The sequence below is a fragment of the Dermacentor variabilis genome, chromosome 4 (assembly GCF_050947875.1).
Source record: "Dermacentor variabilis isolate Ectoservices chromosome 4, ASM5094787v1, whole genome shotgun sequence".
Classification (NCBI taxonomy): Eukaryota; Metazoa; Arthropoda; class Arachnida; order Ixodida; family Ixodidae; genus Dermacentor; species Dermacentor variabilis.
In genome coordinates, this window is record NC_134571.1 from 113386246 (window position 1) to 113409314 (window position 23069).

A 23069-nucleotide genomic window follows, 5' to 3' on the forward strand; every position below is an offset into this window, starting at 1 on the left:
AGGAGTCTTCTTTGGTTCACATACGTTGACATATTCTTGCAAATTGTTTCGACTTTGCTGGTGTTAGAGCTGACAATGCAGATCAAGGTTGTGATGGTATTTATGGCGCGTACTTAGCTCCATCATAACATTACAAACTTACGCAGTGTGAAAGAAATGCACCAACATGACCAGTCATTTTTCTCATGGCTCTTTCATTATGACCAACAGCCATTTTATGTATGGTGTGTCGTCATGAGCATCAAAATGCAACAGAAAGCTGTCATACACATTTTTGTCAAACGGAATATTTATTAACACCTGGGGCATAAAAGCCACGACTATAACCAAGGCACCTAGTCAGCAGCACCGTGTCAGGTTTACATTACATAGGTAGCTTAACTAATTATCAATCATATTGTGCACAGTTCACAGTGATAACTAAAACTGGTCAAGATGCAGGAAGGGTCAATAAGTTCTATCCAACATGAGTGTGCATGTTTAGAACCATTGCTTTGTGCTTCGGAGGTGGGAGGGTTTTCCTTATTCGCCTTTTATTTTCATTACAGCTGAGTGTGCTGTCTTGCTGCTTAGTCGGTGGCTACTGCACTATCCTGGCAGCAGATCAGTACTTGGGAACATCACTCTCCTATGTGGTGCTGAATGTCGTGCGGCGATCCTTGGTTCCAGGTGGCTACCAGGCCAGCAACACAGTTCCCTTTCAGCTAAATGGTGGGTCAGCTTAACCAAGCATCTGCTCGATTGTTTGGGGGTTGTTTTTCTGGTTCACTACCACAATAATTATTTGTTTTATGGCACTGATCATGTGCCAAGATGCTACGTATGTTGTTTTTCTCGACCGATAAAAAGGCTGCTCCACCTTTTGCATGTTTTAGTTTTGTGTTCAAAGTACATGCAACACTTCTAGTCTCGTCAAAAATTGCCCTGAGTGGCACTTGCAGCAATTGCAAACTGAGACAACAACTGTTTGCTGGCGCTTAGGCTGTACACCAGCAACCCTTAAATTGGCCTAGGTAGTTGTTGTTTCTGTTTATTATAGTGTGTGTGTGTTCATGTGTCTATTCATTCATCATAAATTTTAAATACAGAATTATGCATTGCACTATAATATGCAGTAGCAAGTTGATCATGTCTTTTAAAAGTGTTAATGACATCTTTCAAAAGTGAGATGCTTATACCACATGTAACTCTGTAGCATATTTACCTCTAAGAAGTTCAAATGAGATGCTCGGGAGCTGGCATGCCTTTGCAAGGCTAGATCTGCCTGTAGCCAGCACCATTATACGCCCCCCCCCCCCGCCCCCCATCAGGTTTTCTTACTGTAAAAGCTTGATTGCTGAAACTTGTGCAAAGTGTAGTCAGCTGTAGCACGATGCGACAAAGCGTGCACAGAAATCCTATAAAGTGCACAAAATTGGCTATTGTAATGTGTTTAGTACAAGAAACTGCTTGCAGCTTATCTTGGAGAGGCGTGGAAATTGCACAGCGAGATTTCTCTCTATGTTTTTTATAAATTAAACTGTGCCACCAGCAGCGAAAATTCCCACACTAGATAGTTTGCGAACTGATGCTGAGTGCCTGCGTTTGAAAAAGCAGAAGTGTATCGATTCATCAAAAAGGGCTTGAAATTAAAAGAAACTTGATGCATGTTTTGGGACACGCCATTATGCTTCTCAATTTGTAATGACGTCTTGAAACGATGCGGGTCAGTGTAACATACTGGAATGCAGACAGCACTTGCAGATGTTAGGCAGAACTGTGTCACTTCTTGATTTTGTCCTGTAGGCACTCCCTGCATTCCAGTGTGTCTCATTACATGAAGAAAAGGCAAAAGCCGACATGTTTGTGTCAGTATGTAGCTTCGAGGAAGCCTGAAATGCCTATTGTATGCTGAGCATGTCTTTGGTACGAAATGCAGACGTGCTGCTGTCCGTGACGTGGGCAGCGCTCTTTGTGCTGGGCACGGTGCTACAGCTGTGGTCTGAGCGTGGCCGGGCACCCTTCCCCCAGTCACCGTACCACAAGTGGATACGAGATCGCAGCTCTGCCGGGCAGCCCTTGTTGGCGCCGCCGCCGCCGCAGCTTCCTCCACCCCCATATGGCAGCATAGGCAGCACCGCACCCCCTTACGATCCACCGCCAACCTACGGGACATTCTGATTCAGTGGTGATCATCTCGTTGGCCTCATTGCCGCAGTTGTCTAACCCCTGTACTTCTAAAACTGTCTTCCGCTCGACAGTCCACCTCAAACCTTAAAAAGTGGAGGGCAGCACTGTCCCTTGACTGGAGTTGTCGCAGCCTTTCAGCAATGCTCCTCGTTGATTAATTTTGTTTCCAGGCACTTTCAGCCTTAACTTGAAAACACTGGAGTTGTGGAGGTGTGCTTCTGAACCGATTTCTTGCCATAAGAATTACTGAATGACACTGTTGAAGTGCAGTGGCTACTCCAGTTGTACACAGCCAAGGAATACAAGTAGGCTCTCCCACAGTTTTTGAATGCAGGATGTAGCCTCTCTGATAGGTTGCTTTGCAAGAAGAGCCCACAGCATGTATCCGAGTGACAGAACACGTGGTTGTTACCTGTGTTACTATATACGGTTGTATTCTATATTGCACTAGTCAGAATGGTCGCAAGTGATAGTACGTTTATGAACAAATAAGTTTTGAGTGAGTGTAGTGAAATGCTTATAACTTGTGTTAAAGATAACAGCATCTTACACTGTTTTCTGCTAGGAGGTGCCACCTTTTTTATGTATCTTGACAAGAAGGAGTTGGCATGGGTTGTCAAGTGAAAATTTACTTGCCAGATAACAACAGAAATAGGACTGTACGGTGACTTTGTATCTGTAGATAGTTAATATACTTTATTATTTGTTAATTCTGGTGACGTGATACTCGTTTATTCTTGCCTCTTTGGCCAGAATTCTTTTAAATTCATGTGCACTTGTTATAGTTTTAATACCCAGTTGTGGCATTGTGGGGGGGGGGTCTCACATATTTTTGATCAAGCACCATAGCAGATGTCGTACCTGAAGCTGTGCTGTGTACTGTGTACGTCTGAGACAAGCTTTATATAAAGCACCAGCAGCAGGCATCACAAACTGGACGTTCACCATTTTCTTTTATTCTTTTTCTTGTCTTTACCGAAACTCTTTGGGATGAGCTATATTAAAAGTATGCCTCTTGACATTTCTAAAGTGTGCGCCTGTTCTGTTCTTCAGTACAGTTCTGTACAAGCTCTCCAAAAAACTTCGCTTTCGAAGGTCCACACAGATGACACAAAAGAACAAGCTGCCGACATGGCGTGCAAATAATTGCTGCAGTCTAGGTCTTGTTGACAGAGTGTTTCTGGCATTCCAGATACGCATGAGGAAACAGAGACAAAAAAACGGCACAACTGCACATCTTTAAAATGCAAACAAAAACAACATAAATGTAACTGTAGTGTCACATTGGATGATGAAGGGCAGTGTAGTGAGTACTTCAATCACCCACCTAAGAGAACACACATATTGTCGGCTGGACTGCATTTGCACCACAGACAAAGTGTCAAGTATGCACAGGTTAGTGTCGGCTGGATTGCATTTGCACTGCCCAAGAGACTTGTGGTCGAAAATTCGAGGCCTAGGGAGAAGAGCTGTGGCTTGATTGCGATGGACAACATTGACAACACTTCAGACAGCTCATTTGGAAAGTAGAGGATGGCAAGGTTAAGTGACATGTTGAGAACAACAAAAAGAAATAGATGGGGGCGCTCACAAGTGTGGTCGACTAGAACAGAGGTCCTTATATTCACTAGCAACCTTGGGGGCTCTTGCCAGTGTCTACTGGTCTCATTGTCCACTGTGGTTGCGACAATCGGCGGTCGAGGCACACGTGTTTGGAGTGTTCATGACACGCAATGATGATTACAGGAGGAAGTGAAAGCAGCAGACTTGCTTTGTGACCAGTTGTGCAGTTACATCTGTTTGAAGGCATTTCCAGTATAAGTCCCACTTTGACCAAATCTATGCTCTTTCGCTACATATTAATGCCATATCCTTGTCATGTGTATGCTGCAACAAACCATGAATTTCGGAGCAATGTGTAACAGGGAAGGCCGGCTGAAAAATGTAGAGTCATTCAGCGATTGTGATGCTTAATTAACAATTCACGAGGCCTCTTGTGGTGACAGCAAGGTGGCCATGTATTGTAGCATTGAGAAACATTGAAAATATTTAGCATTTCAGCCAACAGTACTCACAAATTCTGAAGTGCTACCTGGGAACACTTAGCTTTAGCACAACAGTTTATGCACGACTGTTCTCAACCCACTGCAATTTACGCACACAGTTGGTCGCAGGTCATTGAACTGAAACAAATACAGGGGGCTGCCATTTGAGCAACTGCACGCACTTTCACAAAATGTGACCACTGCCTCACACCCCTGCAAGAAGGGGCACGCACTTTCGCTGCACCATTCATCAGAGTCCTGCTGTGCACTGGCCGGGATCCGTGCGGACTAGAAGACTAAAGCAGAGCTTCTTTGTGGGCGCATGGAGCGCGACTAGTCCTTGTTGGCGCATGTGGCCGGGAAGTGGTCCTGGAGGTTGGCGTACGACCTGCTGCCCTTGGCAAGGCTCAGGTCGGTCGGGTACCCAACCATGGGCCATTGTCACTGTAGTCGGGGCCAATAGTTGGACGGCACCGAGAGATCAGTTGTTTGGCCTGGGACTTGCACTGGCACCGTCACGCCTGGAGAGATGACACCTGCACACAATGAAAGACATGATGCAGCATGCTTGAGGCCGCGGTTCACCACAGGTTCTGCACTGTAGTACACAGGTGTGCTTAATCTTTGTAATCCATAGCTTATACATGCTAAATAGGGCTCTTGGATGCAGGTTTGTGTGACTCTGCTACTGTTGCATGATAAAGCATTAACAACATTAAACTGGCTGCCAATAATGGCCACATTGTAAGGCAATCCTACAGAATACACTGAGGAACATTTAACTTTGTAAGCTGGGTCGACTGTACTAGTTTCCACCATCCTTCAAGTGCATCATATGTTCAGCAGTGAACAATAGTACTGTACAATTGACAAGCTAAAGCATGCAAATGAAGACAGATGGTTACATGGTATGATGCTTTAGTACTACGATACAACATAGGTTATGCAGGAATGCGTATTCGTGCATAGAATAGTAGGAAATGAATAACTTTTGGCTGGGAAATACAACAATACAACACCAAGCAAACTCAAGCAATGTGCAGTTGCTGTAGAAGTAATTAACCAATGTTTTGTTAATTCCAAAAAGCTTTTTTGTGTATTAGTGTATGCATTAACATGTGCTGTTAATGACTTGTGATTATAAAGCTTTAGGAACATTTCTTTCACATCTTGTAACAGCTCGCACACAGATTGCATACCAACACATGGCCCAACGGCTAACGTCTATGTTGTGCATGCAGCCTCTGCAAAAGTTTCAAAGCTATGGCGAAAGTGATAGGAGCTGCTTAGTGGCCCTGTGGTCGAGCATCTGCAGTGCTCTGAAGCTAAAGAGAACAAGAACTGCTACCCTCAGTCTCCGCAGCTTTGGAACTCCGAAAGTCCTACAAAAGACCAGCAGCTCTGTTCATCACTAAAGTGGCTTCAAAAACTGGCGAAGGCTACATGCTGTACTATGTAGGCGGCCAGTTCACTGCTGCAGTTTTGCATGACCACATGACGCTCGTGTAGTGCTACAGTAAAAAAAGCTCGGCTGCAGAGCAAACATGACCCACCTGCGGCACCATGGGGACTGGCCCCACTAACCGCGTACGCGGCAGGGTGTCCGCCCGCGATGCTTCCCTGACCGGCTGGGTTGGCCGATGCCCTGGAGTAGGCACCCAGGCCAAGAGTGTCGTGCAGCATGTACGAGTACGAGGCTGCATCCCGGTGTTGTTGCTGCAGGCACGGACCCGAACCCATGCCGGCGGCCATTGGGCTGCGAACAGGTGTAATGGTGGGACGCAATGTGTTATGGCCAATGCATTTTGCAAACTATCACACGCACGATTGTCATGCACAGCTGTCATGCCTAAACGTGGACTATGCAGACAATCTTGGTGTGTTACTCTTAAAGGTTGAACTTCACGGAGGACAACACACTCCACGAGTCAACCTGGCGAATCATGTTGGCCAATTGAAATTTTTTGGGGTTTGGCTTGGGTTCACACTTTCCAGCTAGGTTCAGGTTCAGCTCCAGAGATAATTATTAGTACTATAATGGAATAATGGGTTGAACTGGTTCATGCAAGTTCAAGTGGTTTGGAAGAAAGGAAACCAATGGCGTGCCTCCAGTTTCTGGAAAAAATGTGCAGTGCTTTAAAAAGAACATACTAGTTCATTGAACCGTTTTCTTTTGCATGTACGACCCTGAGCTGAACCTTTCGTTGCACTGGTTCCGGTTCAGCTGAGAACAACCGCTCAGCGCGAGTTTTCCGTCCAATTCCAGTTCGGTTTGACACTGCGCAGAACACTTGTGCTGCTTACGCCCCGGTGACCTCGTTACCGTATGCGCCGTTTCGGCCATTGCTGTCAACTCGCCGAAGGTCAGACGCACCCACATGCACGTCCCGCACGCCTCTGGGAGCGTGGCGTCCATCTGAGAAGCTACGCGTACCCAAATTGAACATTGCTCCCTCCTGCCCCCGGCAATTCGCCGTATGTGCTATTTACATTCCGTTCTGTATCGCGTCGTAGAGGGGACAGATAGCGGAGCTCACCTGTACGAGTCCTGCATGGCGGCAGCCATGGGCTGGCTCAGACCCGGGTATCCAGCCAGCGGACCGGCGAGCCGTCCGTGCACTGGTCCCCCTCCGACGGCGGCGGCGGCGGCAGCGCTGGACTCCGCGGCGCGTCGCTGGCTGCGCAGCTTCTCCTCGCGCCGCCACTTGGCCCGCCGATTGGAAAACCAGACCTGAGGCCGTCAGCACAACACGGACCGCCACCCCCCGACGCGCATGCACCCGTAGTCCGACCCCGGCCAGCCTTTTTATCCGTCAACCCTAGGACTCGTGGTACATTCGATTGCGCAGAACCATGTGGCGTCATTCGCCAGCTCGGAGGCCGGGTAGAGGTTTCATCGAAATATCAGTTCCATCCAGTAGAGTAGCCAGGATTCTTTTTTTTTTTTTAGAGGGTAGGGTGAGGTGGGGGGGGGGGGAAGCATGCGGGTGTTGTGGCACGTTGTTTTATCTTCGTGGGGCACGTTCCCGGAGCCCCCTCCTCTTCCCTGGCTGCAGAAGTCTGCAATAGCTGCAGACTTCTGCAGGTACTGCAGAAGTCTGCTTCCAGAATCGGGGGTTAATTTTGCTCGGAAGAACATGGCTGGCGTCCTATCCACCTTACGCTCAATCCGCACGGCCTTCCGCACGCATGCGGAAAGCTGCCCATGTGCATAAATTTCGGTTTATGCATTGCTCGTGCGGACCCACTGTAAATCGAAGGTTGTGCAACTGTGTGCGACATGTACAGTATTCCGCACGCGGGTGGAGGCCGTGCGAATAGAGAGGAAGTTTTAGCTCGAGCCCAACCCCGATGCCGCCTATTCAAAAACATGTAAAACGCAGAAACGATTTTACAGCGAAACTGTCTCTGGCTAGGACCCCGGGATTCCTTCGTGAAGTAACGTCGACAGATAACTATCTATGGTTCATACCTCCAAATGCAATGGCTCATATTCCCGTAAGTCAGAGACTACAAACACTCGGCAAAGTAAAGCGAACAGTGCATACATTCTTTGGAATCACGCAAAGAACATGCAGAACAGCATAGGTCTCAATAAAGAACTAGCTCAAAACTACCATCCGAACCACATAATTGATGATAAGGCGCTCCTGCTTCTACATGCCACGCGAAGCACGTAGCGCTCCCCGCCTACGTTTCCCGGTAAAGGTTACTGTTGCGCAGGCTGCCGCGGCGACGGCAGCTTGACTGCAGCATAAGCAGGGAGTGACATGACTACACTTTCGTACATGAAAGAAGAACCCGCCGAGCAACTGATTTGTGTTGTGACAGTGCTATGGGAAGGCCACGTATAGTGAGGACTCCTGAAGAGCAGCGGGCATACGGGGCGCGGCGAATTTCTTTTCTCTCTGGTCCACTCTTCGTATACGTGCACGAAATAGCGGCGCAAGCCAAGTCGCAGGCCGTCGAAACGTCTCTGGCTGATAATTATAGGTAAAGTGCATGTGAATGTCGCCACGTGAATAGTTTCAACGTACGTCGCAATGCGTAATCTTTCTAGTTCTCGTTTACAGCTTCGCTGTCCAACCACCTTCACAGCGTGGATCGGAGGCCACTTTTCCTTGTATAACCACTCGACCGAATTTAATGAAATGTGTTGCACTTGAGAGAGAACGTTAAATTCTAGTAACTGTTGGAAGCGAAATTTCAATTTACGTTCCAAATGTTATTAAAAGGAATTTTCAAAAATTGTCAAGTTTAAAAAATTAAGCACAATGTTTACAAATTTGTAGCTCTGCTCCAAGAACAGATATTGCGGTTCTGTAAACTTCATCCACTAGACTATCCAAAGCGGACAAATTTGACATGTCCATTTATATCTTAGGTCCATTGAATATATTATCTACGTGGGTTTTGCAAAAATTCTACTCGCATATTAATGGCTTATTTGAGAGCCTTTTATTATATATCACTTTCATCCGCTTTACGTGTACTATTAGGTGCGATATACAAGATTGTGACATCTTCTTATTGCTCAGTTACAAAGTTGTAACTGATAGTTTCGTTTTCCGTAAATTTGCTATTTCTGCAAGTTTTTATTGAAATATTGACGACCTAAATAAAAGAAATTTGCAACAGCAGTCACTAGATGTCAACTTTTTCTTCTAAATGCAACAAACGTTGTCAAATTTATTGCAGTGGTTGCCGAGAAAAACGATTTCTCCTTTCCCGCGTATTTAGATAAAAGCCCCCAGGATAAAGGGTTCCTCTCAAGTCGCCGGCGCACATTTTTCATCGTGAACAAGGTCCTAGACGCCACGTGAAGCTGGCGATAATATTAGCGGCAAACGAAGGCTTCTGGAGTTAAGCTGAGATTATAGAAACTTATTCTTCAATTTCTCTTTTAGTAATCAACCTCTTACCACAGAATTAACGTAAATACAGAACGGGCAGAATTCAACAACGACGACGATCCAGGCATGCGAATAGCATTCTTTTGCAACGAAAATTATTTTATTGCACTCTTAATGGATGCTCGTTGTCCTACGTGCACTTTATTAGCAATCTACCTTAAAGGGACACTAAAGCGAAACAATAAATCAGTTTAGACTAATAAAGCATTGTTTGAGAACCCTGCAGGCAGTCATTTCAAAATAATAGTTTGATTATTAGATGAGAAAATTAAGGTCGAGGCATCAGTATTTGAATTTCGCGCCGAAACCCCAACGCCGGTACGTCAGTGTGACGTCAGGGATTCCAAAGTATGTTTTCGCATTTAGGCCGCGTTGGCTGAGTAAAGGTTCCCGAAACTTCCTATGCTTAATATTGGGTTCCTTTAGAACACAATGTAGTCAATTTGTACCGCTGTATAAGTAAGTAGGCCCTAGAAGATGCCATCAAAATCCATGACGTCACAGCGACCAGGTGTGGGAACTTCAAGGAAGCGTCGCCACCCGTCTTTCGTTCTTGCGCTTTTTCTGGCTTACCAAGCGTCTTAATGTGGTAAGAGTTGTGTTTTTAGTGTCGTAGAAAGGTAATTTACTGGTGCGGAAGAAATCATTTCTTCTTTTTAGTGTCCCTTCAACACGGGTGTATAGTTGGTGATGTGCTTTTCACGTTACGAGGGTTATTATGTTAACCAGCACATACCTGCAGTGGCACATATCCAGTGACCAAAGTTATTTTTTGACCGCACTCTCTTCGGGATTGGCCCACATTTTTGGTTAGATAGATAGCCGGAAGGTAAACTGGTCCGGCAATGCCAGGAATGCATATTTGCATTAAGACAATTTTCTGAGATTGCTTTATCGCTCAGTCTAAACTTGCGGTGTTTCTCTGTAGTGTCCCTATAACGTTCAGCGTCACATGCGCGCTGTCCGAGCACGCTTCGGGTTTCGAAAACAAGCGCCCCCCCCCCCCCCCCCCCCCCTACAAACGTAGACACGTACCTGGATTCGCGCCTCGGGAAGCGCGATCTTCTCGGCCAGCCTCTCCCGGGCGAACACGTCCGGGTAGTGGGTGCGCTCGAACTCTGCGTACGAGTGCGAGTCGCGCATGCGCACACGTCCTGAACGTATGTGCGGTAACGCACAGAGTGTGACTGTCGTTCCGCCCGGTGTTTAGATCCCGAGAGAACGTATCAACGTGATATGCATGCTCAGCGAATTAAAGCGTCAGAGAACTGAAACGTTGCAAGTATTGCTGAGATTACATGCACCGGCGCACACCTCGTCGCCTATAGCAAATTAAACTATACAAAACATTTCCCTTTCTTTGTTTGAGGGGACGGAGGTTATTACTGTAGGCGGTCGCTGACTGGTCATTTTCGTGGCTTCCTCGGTGTCTCGCGAACGAAGAACATTGAGAAAAGCGGATCCGATATGTACGTATGATGCACATATGTTCATATATATGATGCACACATATATCGCTGAATATACCGGCGTTCTGTGTGCTCGTTTACGTTTTCTTTTTAGATCATACAGAATTTTTAAAGATCTTCTGTGGCAGACAGTAGAATTATAGGCATTTAGCCGGATTACGCAAATAAAGGCGGACATTACTGTCACGAGAAATTGAAATGCACAATTGACTAATTAACGAAAAAGAATACTCATTCGCCTTGTAATTAATTACGTTACGGCACACATTGCGGTTTACGAATCGTACAGCCGGGGAGTTCGAACACGTGTCCACTTGGAAGGAATTTTCAGGATGGCACCAGTTTCGAAATTTTTGTTCCCAAAGCGTGTGACAATAAAATGTACGTGGGCGTTCCAGTTACTTTTGCGCTTCAATGCATAAAACGGCGGTTCGCATTAAAAAAAAAAGAAAGAAAAACCCCGAGGAGTTGTACAATGGTGCAGCTTTACAGGTTTCACGGCGCATATCTCGAAACCCGTGCGATCCTTAGAAGTCATTCCAAGTGGATATGCCTTGCAAACTCACCTGCTGCAATTCGCAGATTACAATATGTGGCGTAGAGTAAATAACGAAAAAAGTTCATTAGTCATTTCCTCAATTCGTCTACATGCATTCTGAACTAACGTGTGAGTAATACCTGCCGCTTCGAGTAATCCAGCACGAGGACTACAATTACGCTGTCTGCCACAGGTGATATATATAAAAAAAAATCTGTACGGCGTAAAAAGACAAAGGAAGAGCGTATATTTCTAGCTAGCATCACGATCGCCACTTGGGTCGATAAGCACATTGACAGATATACTTGCTAATTTGACGCGTTAGCGCTATATACCTTCAACGTACAACGTCTGTCAACGTCAAACCAAACACATATGATGCAGCCATATGTTATGTGGTTATGCTTATACTGAATGCTGCAAGAACTTCGGTATACATGCATACTGGGTGTCCCAGCTAACTTTAGCCAGGCTATATAAAAAGAAAAAAGAAATAATAATAAAAAACACGGTTCAAGATATGGTTACAGTCCTACGGTGCTCGGCCGTCAAAAGGCCTGACGGCCAAACATCCTAGGTCTTACAATCGTACTTTGCACCGTGTATCTTAATCTCTTTTTTTCTTCTTTCTTTTAACGGCTTGTTCAACGTTAGCAAACGTTCGCAACTCCCCGCTCTACAGAATCGCGAGCAAAAAGCTTTGGAGAGCACGCCAACACCGAAATTGTATTATTATTATTATTATTATTATTATTATTATTATTATTATTATTATTATTATTATTATTATTATTATTATTATTATTATTATTATGCGCGGCAATGCCGCCTTGAATGACGGATCCACCGCACTGAGATCGAACAGTGTACCATTAGAATACAGGCTAAGTAAGACGAAAAAAGAAAAGTTATTTGGCGGTATATATCCGTGGTCTCCAAATTTTTTTTCCCCGTCGAGGGCGATATATCGCCGGGGGGGGGGGGGGGGACGCCACGCACCTTTCTCGAGCGCCTCGATCTGCTCGTTGGTGAAGGATGTCCGGTTCCGATGCAGCTTGCGCTTCAGCCGCAGCCGCATCTGCGAGTCCTCGTCGCACGACGAGCTGTTCTCCGAGTTGCCGTCGGAGGTGCCACCGTCGCCGCCTTCTGCGCGAGACACACGGGCACGCACCTGGTGAGACCGATCCCGTGGGCCCTAGAGTCGACGAGACCTTCGCTAAACAGTAATTGGAAGGTGACGGCACTTCGAAGCAGCGGAGCAGCTATATACGCTTTAAGGGAGGGTTATTGTGGAGAGGAGCGGGCGCCATTTTGCTTCTGCAGCCCTTTAGGGGGTTTCCTCATAATGGCAATGCCTTTAGCGCAATTCAAAAAGACAGGGACGTGACAGAGACACAGGACAGCGTTGCGCTAAAGGCATTGCCACTATGAATAAACCGTAACAACAAGCCCAAGAATCAGCCTTGTTGACCTTTAGAGGGGGCGTGGCTCATCTAGTTCAACGGCCGTTAAGAAATGTCCCTGTAGGGCGTTCTATTATTTAACCCCCTGTTTTCACTTTTATTTTTCTTATCCCCTCCATCGCCCGCTCCGCGTCGCTGTCCAAAGTTCAGGTGTCAACACAATTTCAGGAAGTTGCCAGTGCGGCAAGCCGGACCTCCCTTTCATTATAGAGAGAGAGAGAGAGAAAGGAAGGAAGGGGAACTGGGTGGCGATGGCAGGTCTTCGCGCTGCATATCTGCACGGCGTTCTTCTCATTGTAGCATTCGGCCAAACAGCAGCGCGTGCATGGCAAGCTGCTATACTATTATTATTATTATTTGTTTTGAACACATATACACATATACACAGGTAACAGGAAAGGGAAAGCGAGGAGCAGGCTGGCAACCGCCACCGGAAGGGGCAGAACGCCTGCCTACTCTTCTGAAGGTAGGTGTTTGGAATCTGGCCATGGAACCTTTCGATTCTGATCACGTTAACCGGCTAACTTAAAACTTCGGGCAAGCTCCCAAAAGAAACTGCTGGTGCAGTAATCTGTCTCCGAAAGTGGCGACATACCGCTCGCTGGTGTGTTTATACGGATAGCTACGATTTCGTTAGTGCCGGCGTATACTTGAATCGAGGAATTGGTTCTCGCAAAGGTGCGCACAGTATCACGGAGCGCGGCAATATTTCGCCAAGACGACGAGGCGTATCAGACAGCGATGACGACCGAGGTGCATCGGGTTAAATAATAATAATAGTAATAAAAAAAAAAGAACCACACTGAGGAACTGAAGATTGGCACCCACTTCGACGTCAGGTTGTGTATAACGTTCAACACGAACTTTAACCGACGATGGACACGCCACCTTGTGACGTGCACGTATTACTGACATTTTAATTGGTCTACGAGGAAGAGCACCTGACATCCGCCAAGATATCAAGGAGGTACAGAGGCTGTCACGGTGCGACGCAAGAAACTTGCCCGAGTTCTTTCCCGAGCAAAGCAGCTGTATGGAGTCTGCGAAACTCGTGCCAATGCGGCGTATAAAGTGTTTGCGCTGGCGTCTTGGCGCAAATCTGTGTTGCGTGATTTAGAGCACAGGGAATAAGGTGCGGCAATAATCGATAAGCTTGCGAGCGCCGCGAAAGAATTTAGTCGCGGCCAAATCGCATACACTGACTGCCATAACATGGCCACTCGCCGTTAAATTGCGAGCATGTCACGCCCTCCGAATATGCGAGAATTTTTTTCTTATTTAATGCGCGCTGAGTAAGTAGTCCAGGCTGCCCAAGTGGACGAACGGGTGACAGACGGCGGGATATAGTGCCCTGCCAGCAAGCCGCACAACATAGCCCTTTTTTAACACGTTGCGCATACGAAGTTTTCAGCTCTATCTTGTTTAAATTGTAACGGAATAAAAGGAAAGCGACACCAGTAACGATCAGAACAGTAACGCGCCGACGTTTAACGTCTTCCGGGAGGCCGGCGCCTTCTAAGAGGACACGTCAGCATTCCAAGGTTGCGCGACGGTACGGAGTTGCTACACACATTCTTGCGTTATCGACCTGTTTGCGGGGTCCTCGGCTCATACGCCTAACCACCGAGAGCCACAAAAAGCGAGAGAAACGCGGACTCTCCCTCGCGGCCACCGGTTCGACACAGCGCCGTTCGTTACAGACGCGCCACGCCGTCCACGTTTTGTACCCGGCGTGCTTTACCTCTGGTTCGCGCTCGGCGCGACGGCTGCACCAAGCGCGGCGATGCGTACGGAGAAGCCGACCCCTCGGGCGACGCGCGGACGCAGCTCTTCGCCTTGCCCTCGACTCCCCAGCCATCGACACCGCCCAAACGTCGTCATCACCGCGACTGCTGCGCCTCGATCGCTCAGGTTCCCTTTTCGCACGTGGGCGCGAATGTAGCGAGAAAGCAGGAAAAAGCAGAAACAATACTCGAGAAAGAGAGAGAGAGAGAGATAAAGAAAAACATAAGAAAGCGACAAGATAGGGGAGCCAAGCGCAGGTCGCCAGGCAGATCCGGATCATCGGGCGACGGGGCGCGGCCTAATCAAGTTTGGCCTGGACCCCCACGTCCTAACGAATCCCATTAAGCGCCGGGGCGGACCCGCCAATGAGCTGTAATTGAATCACGCGCGCCCACATCCGCGCCCTCTCTCTTACAGCTTGGCGCGCGTGGAACGATCGCGTTGGTGCCACTAACGCGGCGGTCGTAGGGGAAGGTATGCGCGCACGTGAAGAGGCCCCCTCCCGGTAGCACTGATGTAGCCGCGTGATACGGGCGGCTCTGATCCGTGCATCTAGTGGGGGAGCGGGACCGTGACTCGCGAAACGCGCGTGTCCGTGTTGGTGGTTAAGAGGAGGCCTGCTAATCCGGAACCGCCGGCGCACCGGGCGTCAGTCAGGAAGAATACCTATAAGTGTGCTTGTTCCGATGATGTTTTTTCGGTAAATGAACTGTATACGTTTCTGCTGACATAGAGCGAGTGCATGTACATGGGCCGATTTCATATTTTTTGCAAGGTGACAAATTTAGCAAGGCCGATTTAAAGTTGTCCTGCGTATGAAAACGTCCGGATCATGTTACTCAGAGGCTTGTAAAGAGAGCTACACATCACACTTTCTTTGGGCTATTTATGTCACTACAAAATCCAATATTATGAATGAATGAATGAATGAAGCGTGCATGTGCATGGGTGTTGCTCTCCATCAGTGGGCACGCTGTCAACTAACCTTTTAGGACAATAAGTAGTAGGCCCCACCTGAATTAAAGCGTCAACGTTTGATATAGATATTTCCTGAATAACTCGATCGATCACTCAATCAAACACTTGCCACTGCCGCGAGAGTTCGTCCTGGGCTCGAAGCAAGGCAACTGAAGCAGACACACGGAGGCGCCACCAAGACACTAGACGAGGCATTTGCTCGATCGTAACAGCCGCAGGAAGCACTAGACGGCGCGTGTGACTTGCGAATTTAGCGCAATCTTTTCGGCTCACAGGAGGGACTAATGTTCAGTTTAGGGAAACCTCGATATCATACGACAGAGATACGCAGAACAACGGGCACCATTGTTTCTATTCGCAAACAGCGGGTCCACGTACACAGACGAGACACTAAATAAGAATTCGCCCCGGCTCAAACACAGCGGCCTTTGGAAGCGTGCGAATGAGACCGCCTAAGCACAACGTTTGGACATGTGGCGCCATCTCTACACAAAGCCTACAAGCATCCGCTCTTTGACTTCACTTTTTACGACATCCACTCGCTCTAGCTGGGTGAACAGAGAGAGAGAAAGTTGTGTCTGTGAGAAAGAAGGTTCCCGTGGGCATCGCGCCTAGCGAGGCAATTAGCCGTGCTGATCGAGCAGCCGCCGCAGCCAGGCGCGCGGAAGAATATGGTCGATTCCGCGGAGAGTTCATTCGAAGGGACGCAACATTCCGAAGGGCTTCTGATGTTCGACCAAGCGTGAACGTAAGACTGCGTGCTAAAACTGCTGCACGACGGCGACTCGCGCTGCGCGTTTATTCCGGTGTAACTGTGCCCGTGGCGCACCGCTGCCGAGCACGAGGTCGCGGGTTCAGTTACCTGCCAACGCGTCCCCCACTTTAATGGAAGCTAAATGCAAAAGAACGCAAGAGCGCTCGTTCGCTTAGATTTATGTGCGCGGTAGAAATGTCCAGGTGGTTAAAATTAACGCGGAAAACCTCCGCTATAGCGGCGTCCCTCGTATGTTCCACTGTGTACAGTTTCTGAACGTTAAAATCCCGCAATATAATGTTCAATACATTTTATTTTTATATATCGAGTCGTCCATAATAACAGCTAGTGTTAACGTGCATAGGCTCGCTTTAGGGAGCCCCTAAAGGGAGCCTATACAGTAACTCTAATAACGAATTTTGATTAGAACAAATAACATTATTTTATCGGCGAGGCAAAAAAAGAAAGTAACTTTCGAATGCTTGTTTTTGCGCGTTGCACTGAGCACCGGAATTGAAATTTGAGAATTGAAATTTGAGATAATGAGACTCTTGGTGTGAATTATTTTGATCGCCGCTACACAGAAAAAAAAAAAAGAAAAAATATCGCGGTGCCAAGAGTAGTATATACCTCGTGGGCCATGCTGTGACAGTAGTCCTCGCATTGATAGAAATGGCAACGACGGATGGTTTCACTTAAAAAAAGAAAAAAAAAAAGGTCAATTATATACACGGGAGGGTACAGGGTGAATCCGTCGAGCCTATCGCTTATCAGGGACGACGGCGCTTCCTTTCCGCGTGCCACCGCCACAGATGCTGACGCACTGTGAAGCCGGTGCCTAGAGCTGCGGCCGCTCCTTCGCCACGGTCCGCGCGTACGGTTCTTTCGCACGAAACGCGATTGAGAACGCTGCAATACGATGGGAGCATGGGCGCAGTCACGTGGTTCTATTTCGTATTTTGCGGGCTTTCTTTAAACGCCGAAAAAAAAAATCAGCACGCAGCATGTACGTTGCCACAGAAAATTGTGTCTGTCGCTTCTGAACCCCCCTCTACAACGCAAAGAAACGCACTTGGCCCTAAATCTTAGTAAATAACTAATTAAGCAGAATATTAAAAAAAATACTCTAAGGAGCGCCACACGACGGCAAACCATATGTCGTTGGTTTCATTCAGCTGCGACGAGCCACTTTTAAAAAAAAAATCCTTGGCACAAGTTACGTGAAACACCGTGTATACCGGACCCCTCTGGCACAGGCGCAGCTTACAATGACGGTTTGTAATGTCACTGTAGATACTAGCCGAGAACTTTTTCATACAATGACAGTTTGTAATGTCACTGTAGATACTAGCCGAGAACTTTTTCATCACAACTTTACCATATACCGCGCTCAGTTGCAACGCGAAAGCGCACAAGGGTTGCGATAGCACTGTGTGTGTCCCTGTGTGTCTTCGTTTGTCGCGTCTTCTAATCGCGCTACCGTACACTCCGAGAAAGCGCGTGGCAAAGAGGTCGCGCGTTATAGCTCACACTGAGCGCGATAGTACGTCGACCGAAATCTGAACTTTTCAGCCCTCAAAGTATTCGCTGGAGTTGTCCGTAACATTATCAAAATGTTCCGGGTCCCAGTATGACAATGTCGGGGCATCCATTTTTCACGGATTGATTCCCATGTGATTCAAGCCACGTATATCCTTCACAGGAAGAGCGCGTTGTCTGCATCTTAAGCGTGCCCAAGCATGTTTAATCTTTCTCATTTCCCCCTTCCTCCTCTTCTGCGTTCCAGCAGAGACTTTGCTGTCAAGGAAAAGATCGTCACTCACAGGACTGTGGCTGCAAATGCTGCAAAAGGCGTCAACCATGCATGCCTCCTCCAAGAGCAAACTTCGTGTCGGACGAAACATTTGTCTAGGTTTTGGGAACCAAACACAGCATCACTGGCACGATAAAGGCAAATGTGTCCCTTTATAGCTGCATGGCTCACCAGTTGTATGGTGCTTCGCCGTCGTTGCAGCTTCAATTCATGGTCTGCATGGGCATGCGCGTTCGGGTGAAGGAGAGACGCAAAAACCGCGGTGTGATTACATTTAGAGGCGCTTAAAGCATCTTCAGACGGTCAAAAATGTCGAACGGGTTGAGCCCGGGGAGTCAAAACCAACGGATTCAATCATCGGAAGATCGAGCCGCGCGGCAAATCTTGTTCGTGTCGACATCTATGCACTTCACACCTTGAGCGATCCGCGGATCGGATCAGAACCTAATTGCTCTCAGCAAACACATTTTGCCGCGTTTACAAACTCGTGGAAAGAAAAAAAAATAACAAAGAAGAAAGAATGAAATCCAATCGGAGGCCGCCGTATACGCGAGAAGCATTCTTAATCACGAAACGAAAGCGCCCGCTCCCACCGACTCGCGTCCCACATCCCTCGTTCCAACCGGAGCCGCCGCCCTCTGCGGAGCCGAGCCCTCGGGAGACCCCGGGTGTAAACTGTTCCGCGAGCAAAACCACGCGCTGAACGGCGACGCGGTGGCGTGTCCGCAACCTCTGCACGCTCGTTCCTTGTCTACAGTTGAGAACGCTCGCCGCCGCAGAGGGGTGCACCGGGCAAGGAAGGGCTGGAGGCTCTATCGGGAAAGACGGGGGGAGGCTGCTGCGAGCTGCGCGGGTAACTGTTTCGCGTTGAAAACGAAACGCGGTGGCAGGCGAGCACGGTGCCGCTCGGCTCAGCTCCCAAGAGGTGATGAGAGCTCCGGGGAGCAGTGCAGGGTACATACGCGACGGTTTGGAGGAGGCGTGGAGCGTCCCGCAGGAGTTTGTACAGTCCAAACCAGCGCCTCCCTCTCTTTGTGCCGGGGCATCGCTGCATCTCTCAGCCGTGGAGAATATATATGTACATACACACACACACACGCCCGCGCAGGGCTTTTCCCGGTTTCTCCTGTATACAAGCTCTCTACACAAGCTCCCTCCCTCCCTCTCTCTCGGGCGCAAACAGGATTATCCTAATTTGGTCGTTACAGGGGGCTAAAGTGTTTGGGAAACCCGGTCGTTAAATCGATACAGTTGCGTTGCGCGCCTTTTTATTTATTTATTTTTTCGCTCCCGGCCTCCCTCCGCGCCGCCCGCTTCAACATCTCCTCCCGCTCCTCCGCATCCCGCTGTGGCCTACGCCGGCTTCGCGAGCGCGCGGCCTGCGCGTCGGCGACGACCCACGACAGTACGCGTTTAGGGAGTGGACTGAGACTCTCGCTGCTACGCTTCTTTTTGTTTTCGTTTTTTTTTCGGCGCGGGCGCTCCTCGCGTTAAAGCGCGAGCTTGGAAAAAGGAAGAAAAAAAACAGAACGAGGGTTGAGCAATAGGCTGCCTGTGTAATGAGGAAACAGTAGCGCCTCGCGGCTTCTCCAGCTACGCGGTATAACCCTCCCCGGCAGGCAGGCGGCCCCCGGAGGGCGTTGGAACAGTGGCGACTCCTTTATAGAATGTCATACAGAATGGTTATTTGAACGCGGCCTTCCAGTTTCGGCCGCGCTTGTTGGCCTGCGTTGCAGTGGATGAGGCAGATGAGAATAACGCCTTGTTCCTTCTACGCTCATTCACTCACGCCCATTCCGCGTTCCTCACTCCTCTCCGCGTATAATACGCGAAGAAGCAGTGAGAGACAAGAGGAATCCTCCGGAATTGGAGTAGACATGCTGCAGGAATGGAAGCAAATGCCGCGAGGTTAGCCACGATGCGGCACTATATATATATATATATATATATATATATATATATATATATATATATATATATATATATATATATATATATATATATATATATATATATATATATATACTATTCCGTTTGCACACCGCGTGGAGGACTGATATTTATGCGCGCGATGTGGTGGACAGATACGGACGCACAACTGCTTCAAGTAATTTGCATAGTTTATCCTTATCCGATCACATTCTTCTTACTTCTTACTGCGGGCCCAACCACAGAGCCATACAGGTGTATAGCGCGACCTGTAGGATCATTTGTGCCGTTCGACAAACTTTTGAAATAAACAAAAAACGAATAACCGCGGTGTTGTCTTCTTTGCAATTTTAGTCTCGTGTCGCGCAGTTACTCTCTGAACATGGTATAGGACGGTCGTGCTGTCATCGCAATTGCCACGATAAGCCGAAAAAGGAGGATTACAAATTTGTAAACCGATAAGAAAAGAAAAGAAAACGGAGAAAGAAGATGAGAAGCTTTCTGCTGCCAACCAGTGATCGCACCTAGACTACAGAACCCAACTCTTCAGAACCATACTGTGTTTGATACGTGTGATGTTTCGTCTTTAGCTTATATACTCTGTTTCACTTCGCGCTTCGAGCGCGGTGTTCGGGATTTGTACTGTCCCTAATGAGAGAGTAGAGGTGGCGTTAGGTTTACCAGCACTTATAGCTAGTATTGATGCAACTCGGAATAAAAATGAGCTTACCGTAACCGCTCAGACTGCGCCAGCGTTTTGCACACTTCGTACGTGTGTAGGTATCACAGAAATGACCTCTTCTTGTCGCCCCCTGAAGGTCGACTTTCTTTCTCTTTCTTTTTTTCTTTCTTTCTTTCTTTCTTTCTTTCTTTCTTCAACGCTGCAAGAACCTTGAGATTTGACAAGGGACTGCAGCCAGGTTGTTATACCACTTACAAAGCCCTCTCACCTGCGGAGCAAGTTATGTCGTACAGTTCGGCCCACAGAGGTTGCCATTTTCTCCCATGATATTATGCTTCGAAACCCGCGGCTGTCACGGTAACTTACTGCAGTTTTTTATTTACCGTAGCGCAACGGTCGCGTGTACGATTTGCGTCTATAGACGCCTCAAGTGAACCTGCATCATAAAAAAAAAAAAATCCGCAAGATTGTCCCTTTGGCACACAACTAACGCCGCAAACGACGCGGATTGTTAGACACAGCGGTTCAAGCAGGACTGTTGATTGAGGAAACCGCTGAAATGCTTCCGCGATTGCGCGAAATGCGTGCGAATGAGCTACGCTTCGGGTAAGTAAAAGTGGCGTAATTCTATGTAATAGGTGAACATAACGTCCGCGTTTCATTTGCGCACGTCCGTATATACATATGTATACAGAAAGCGCATAGCATCCTCTTGCGAGTTCCATCTTGCCTCCCTTAAATTCAATACGGTATGCGTACACGCGCGCACGCTTAGTATGCAGAGTCTGTCGCGCTCCGCGGACGAGGATTCGAAAACGGAACAACGCTAGCGTGCGCTTCCGGGATTCGCCGGCGACGCTGCGAAACACCGCTTTGCATGCACGTTTCTCCCCGAGGGAGCCTTCCCGCGGCCCTGTGAGAATGCATGCCTGCACGTTTAGCGCCGAACGAGCTGCAGTCTTACCCACAGTCGGCGCTATAGCATCGTTCGCGACATTGCGAGACGCGATTTAGAGTCGTACACACATGTACGAACCGCGGTATTCGCGACGCATCCGCGTCCCAACGACAATATATACACGTGTGTACGACGAGCTATATGTGGCCTGAATTCTGAACCTCGCCGCATGGAAGCGCGATGTTTACGGAAGTGCGGTTGTAAAACGGCATTTACGAACCGCCTTTACGAGGCACTGTATACGAAGTGAGAAGGGGGAATGGAAGGCAGCGGCCATATAACAACGAGCTATAATATTCTCGTGTAGTTTGTCTGAAGGCTGGCAATCGCTATATCCCGGTTTCATGCGCCTATGCAGTGCTAAGTGGCTTTTGAATGCGAGGGAACGGCGCTGTAGCAACGCAACATTGCACAACGCAACGAAACATTTCAACACTGTCACGGATGTATAGTTAACGCTGCATAGAGCAACCGCCATAAGGTCTGTTTATTCAGGTTCGATTACGGCGTGCTTTGTAACGACTATACGGCTGCTGAAGAGAGCGGATACCGGAAGAATTACGATAGGGGTTTTGACAGGGCAGCAACATTTATTCGGACCAACGAGCGGATAGGTCGCGCAAAACAAGTCTATGAGAAAGCTTGCGTAATAATAGTCTGGCGTAATAATAGTCTGTTGCGTAATAATAACTTCTATCCCACATACGTTTTCTGTAAGGCAATTTCATCCAGGCCAACGAAATAATTTAAAATAACGAAGACGAAAGCACTACCGAGAACGTTTCGCTTGGTGAGCGGTTGCTTTTCGGCTGTTCTATCTTTTAATGAGTTACGTGTACAAATGCTTTGATTCGGGCCACCTGGAAATATTACTATGCGGAAAGACTTGTGAATTAAAGAATATGCTCCGAATTGTTATTTTCAGGCTACAGAACTAGCGCCAGCCTCTGGCATTCCCGGGAAAGAAATAATAAAAATTCCACACGTCACTCGAGCAAGCCCAAATCCTCTTCACATTTAAGGCGGCACATCTCGCCGTCGTGCCGGCAGGCCACGTGGGTCCGGTGGGTTGCGCTGAGCGTTGAAAGAACGTTATTTTATTTTTATTGACTTCGTAAATAATCCATAATGTCTCCATAGTAGCAGCCTTTGTTGTTGTTATTATTATACATCAAAGCCTCCGAACAGCAAAATTCGCGTTCCGTGACTTACACAGAAGAATGTGTATATATAGTATGTGTGCGGGTCACTCGTCTTTCGTGCGGTTAAGGTCACTGACAGGTGGTCTTCGCCGCATGCACATAAGCGAATTGGTAAAGCGCACTTACAGACTGTGCCTGTAAATGTTTTCATCAGTAGATGTCTGTTCGACGCTTAGTTGCTTAAACGCGATAAGAAATTGTCATTGACCCAAATACGCATTATGACCTGCTTGTATAGGGCACAGTAATAAGCGACCCTTCAACCAGCGTTTCCTTTATTGAATTGCATAGCTGCCACGGAGCTGCATGCGAAAGAGACTTAAATGAGAGACTTTCTTTTTTAATTCCCCGGACCCCTTGGGGCACTTGAT

The 23069-nt window shown here is 47.8% G+C and overlaps 2 protein-coding genes across 3 annotated transcripts in view; one reads left to right on the top strand and one right to left on the bottom strand.

Annotated features, from left to right (window-relative positions):
- The window catches only part of LOC142579626 (transmembrane 7 superfamily member 3-like), a 29241-nt gene extending 26043 nt beyond the window's left edge, over positions 1-3198 (top strand). The window contains exons 9-10 of the mRNA XM_075690018.1: positions 549-711; positions 1919-3198. Coding sequence (XP_075546133.1) covers positions 549-711; positions 1919-2160 — 405 coding nt within the window. The 3' untranslated portion in view covers positions 2161-3198. The remainder of the gene's footprint in view (positions 1-548; positions 712-1918) is intronic.
- The window catches only part of toy (paired box 6 protein twin of eyeless), a 66910-nt gene continuing 46832 nt past the window's right edge, over positions 2992-23069 (bottom strand). The window contains exons 5-9 of one of the 2 annotated variants that reach the window (XM_075690021.1): positions 12134-12280; positions 10163-10245; positions 6752-6918; positions 5768-5970; positions 2992-4750 (exon numbers count right to left, since the gene is read on the bottom strand). In XM_075690021.1, the coding sequence (XP_075546136.1) occupies positions 4656-4750; positions 5768-5970; positions 6752-6918; positions 10163-10245; positions 12134-12280 (695 nt within the window). In that variant the 3' untranslated portion in view covers positions 2992-4655. Of the gene's footprint in view, positions 4751-5767; positions 5971-6751; positions 6946-10162; positions 10246-12133; positions 12281-23069 lie in introns of both variants that reach the window. The other variant, XM_075690019.1, reaches the window with a different exon arrangement.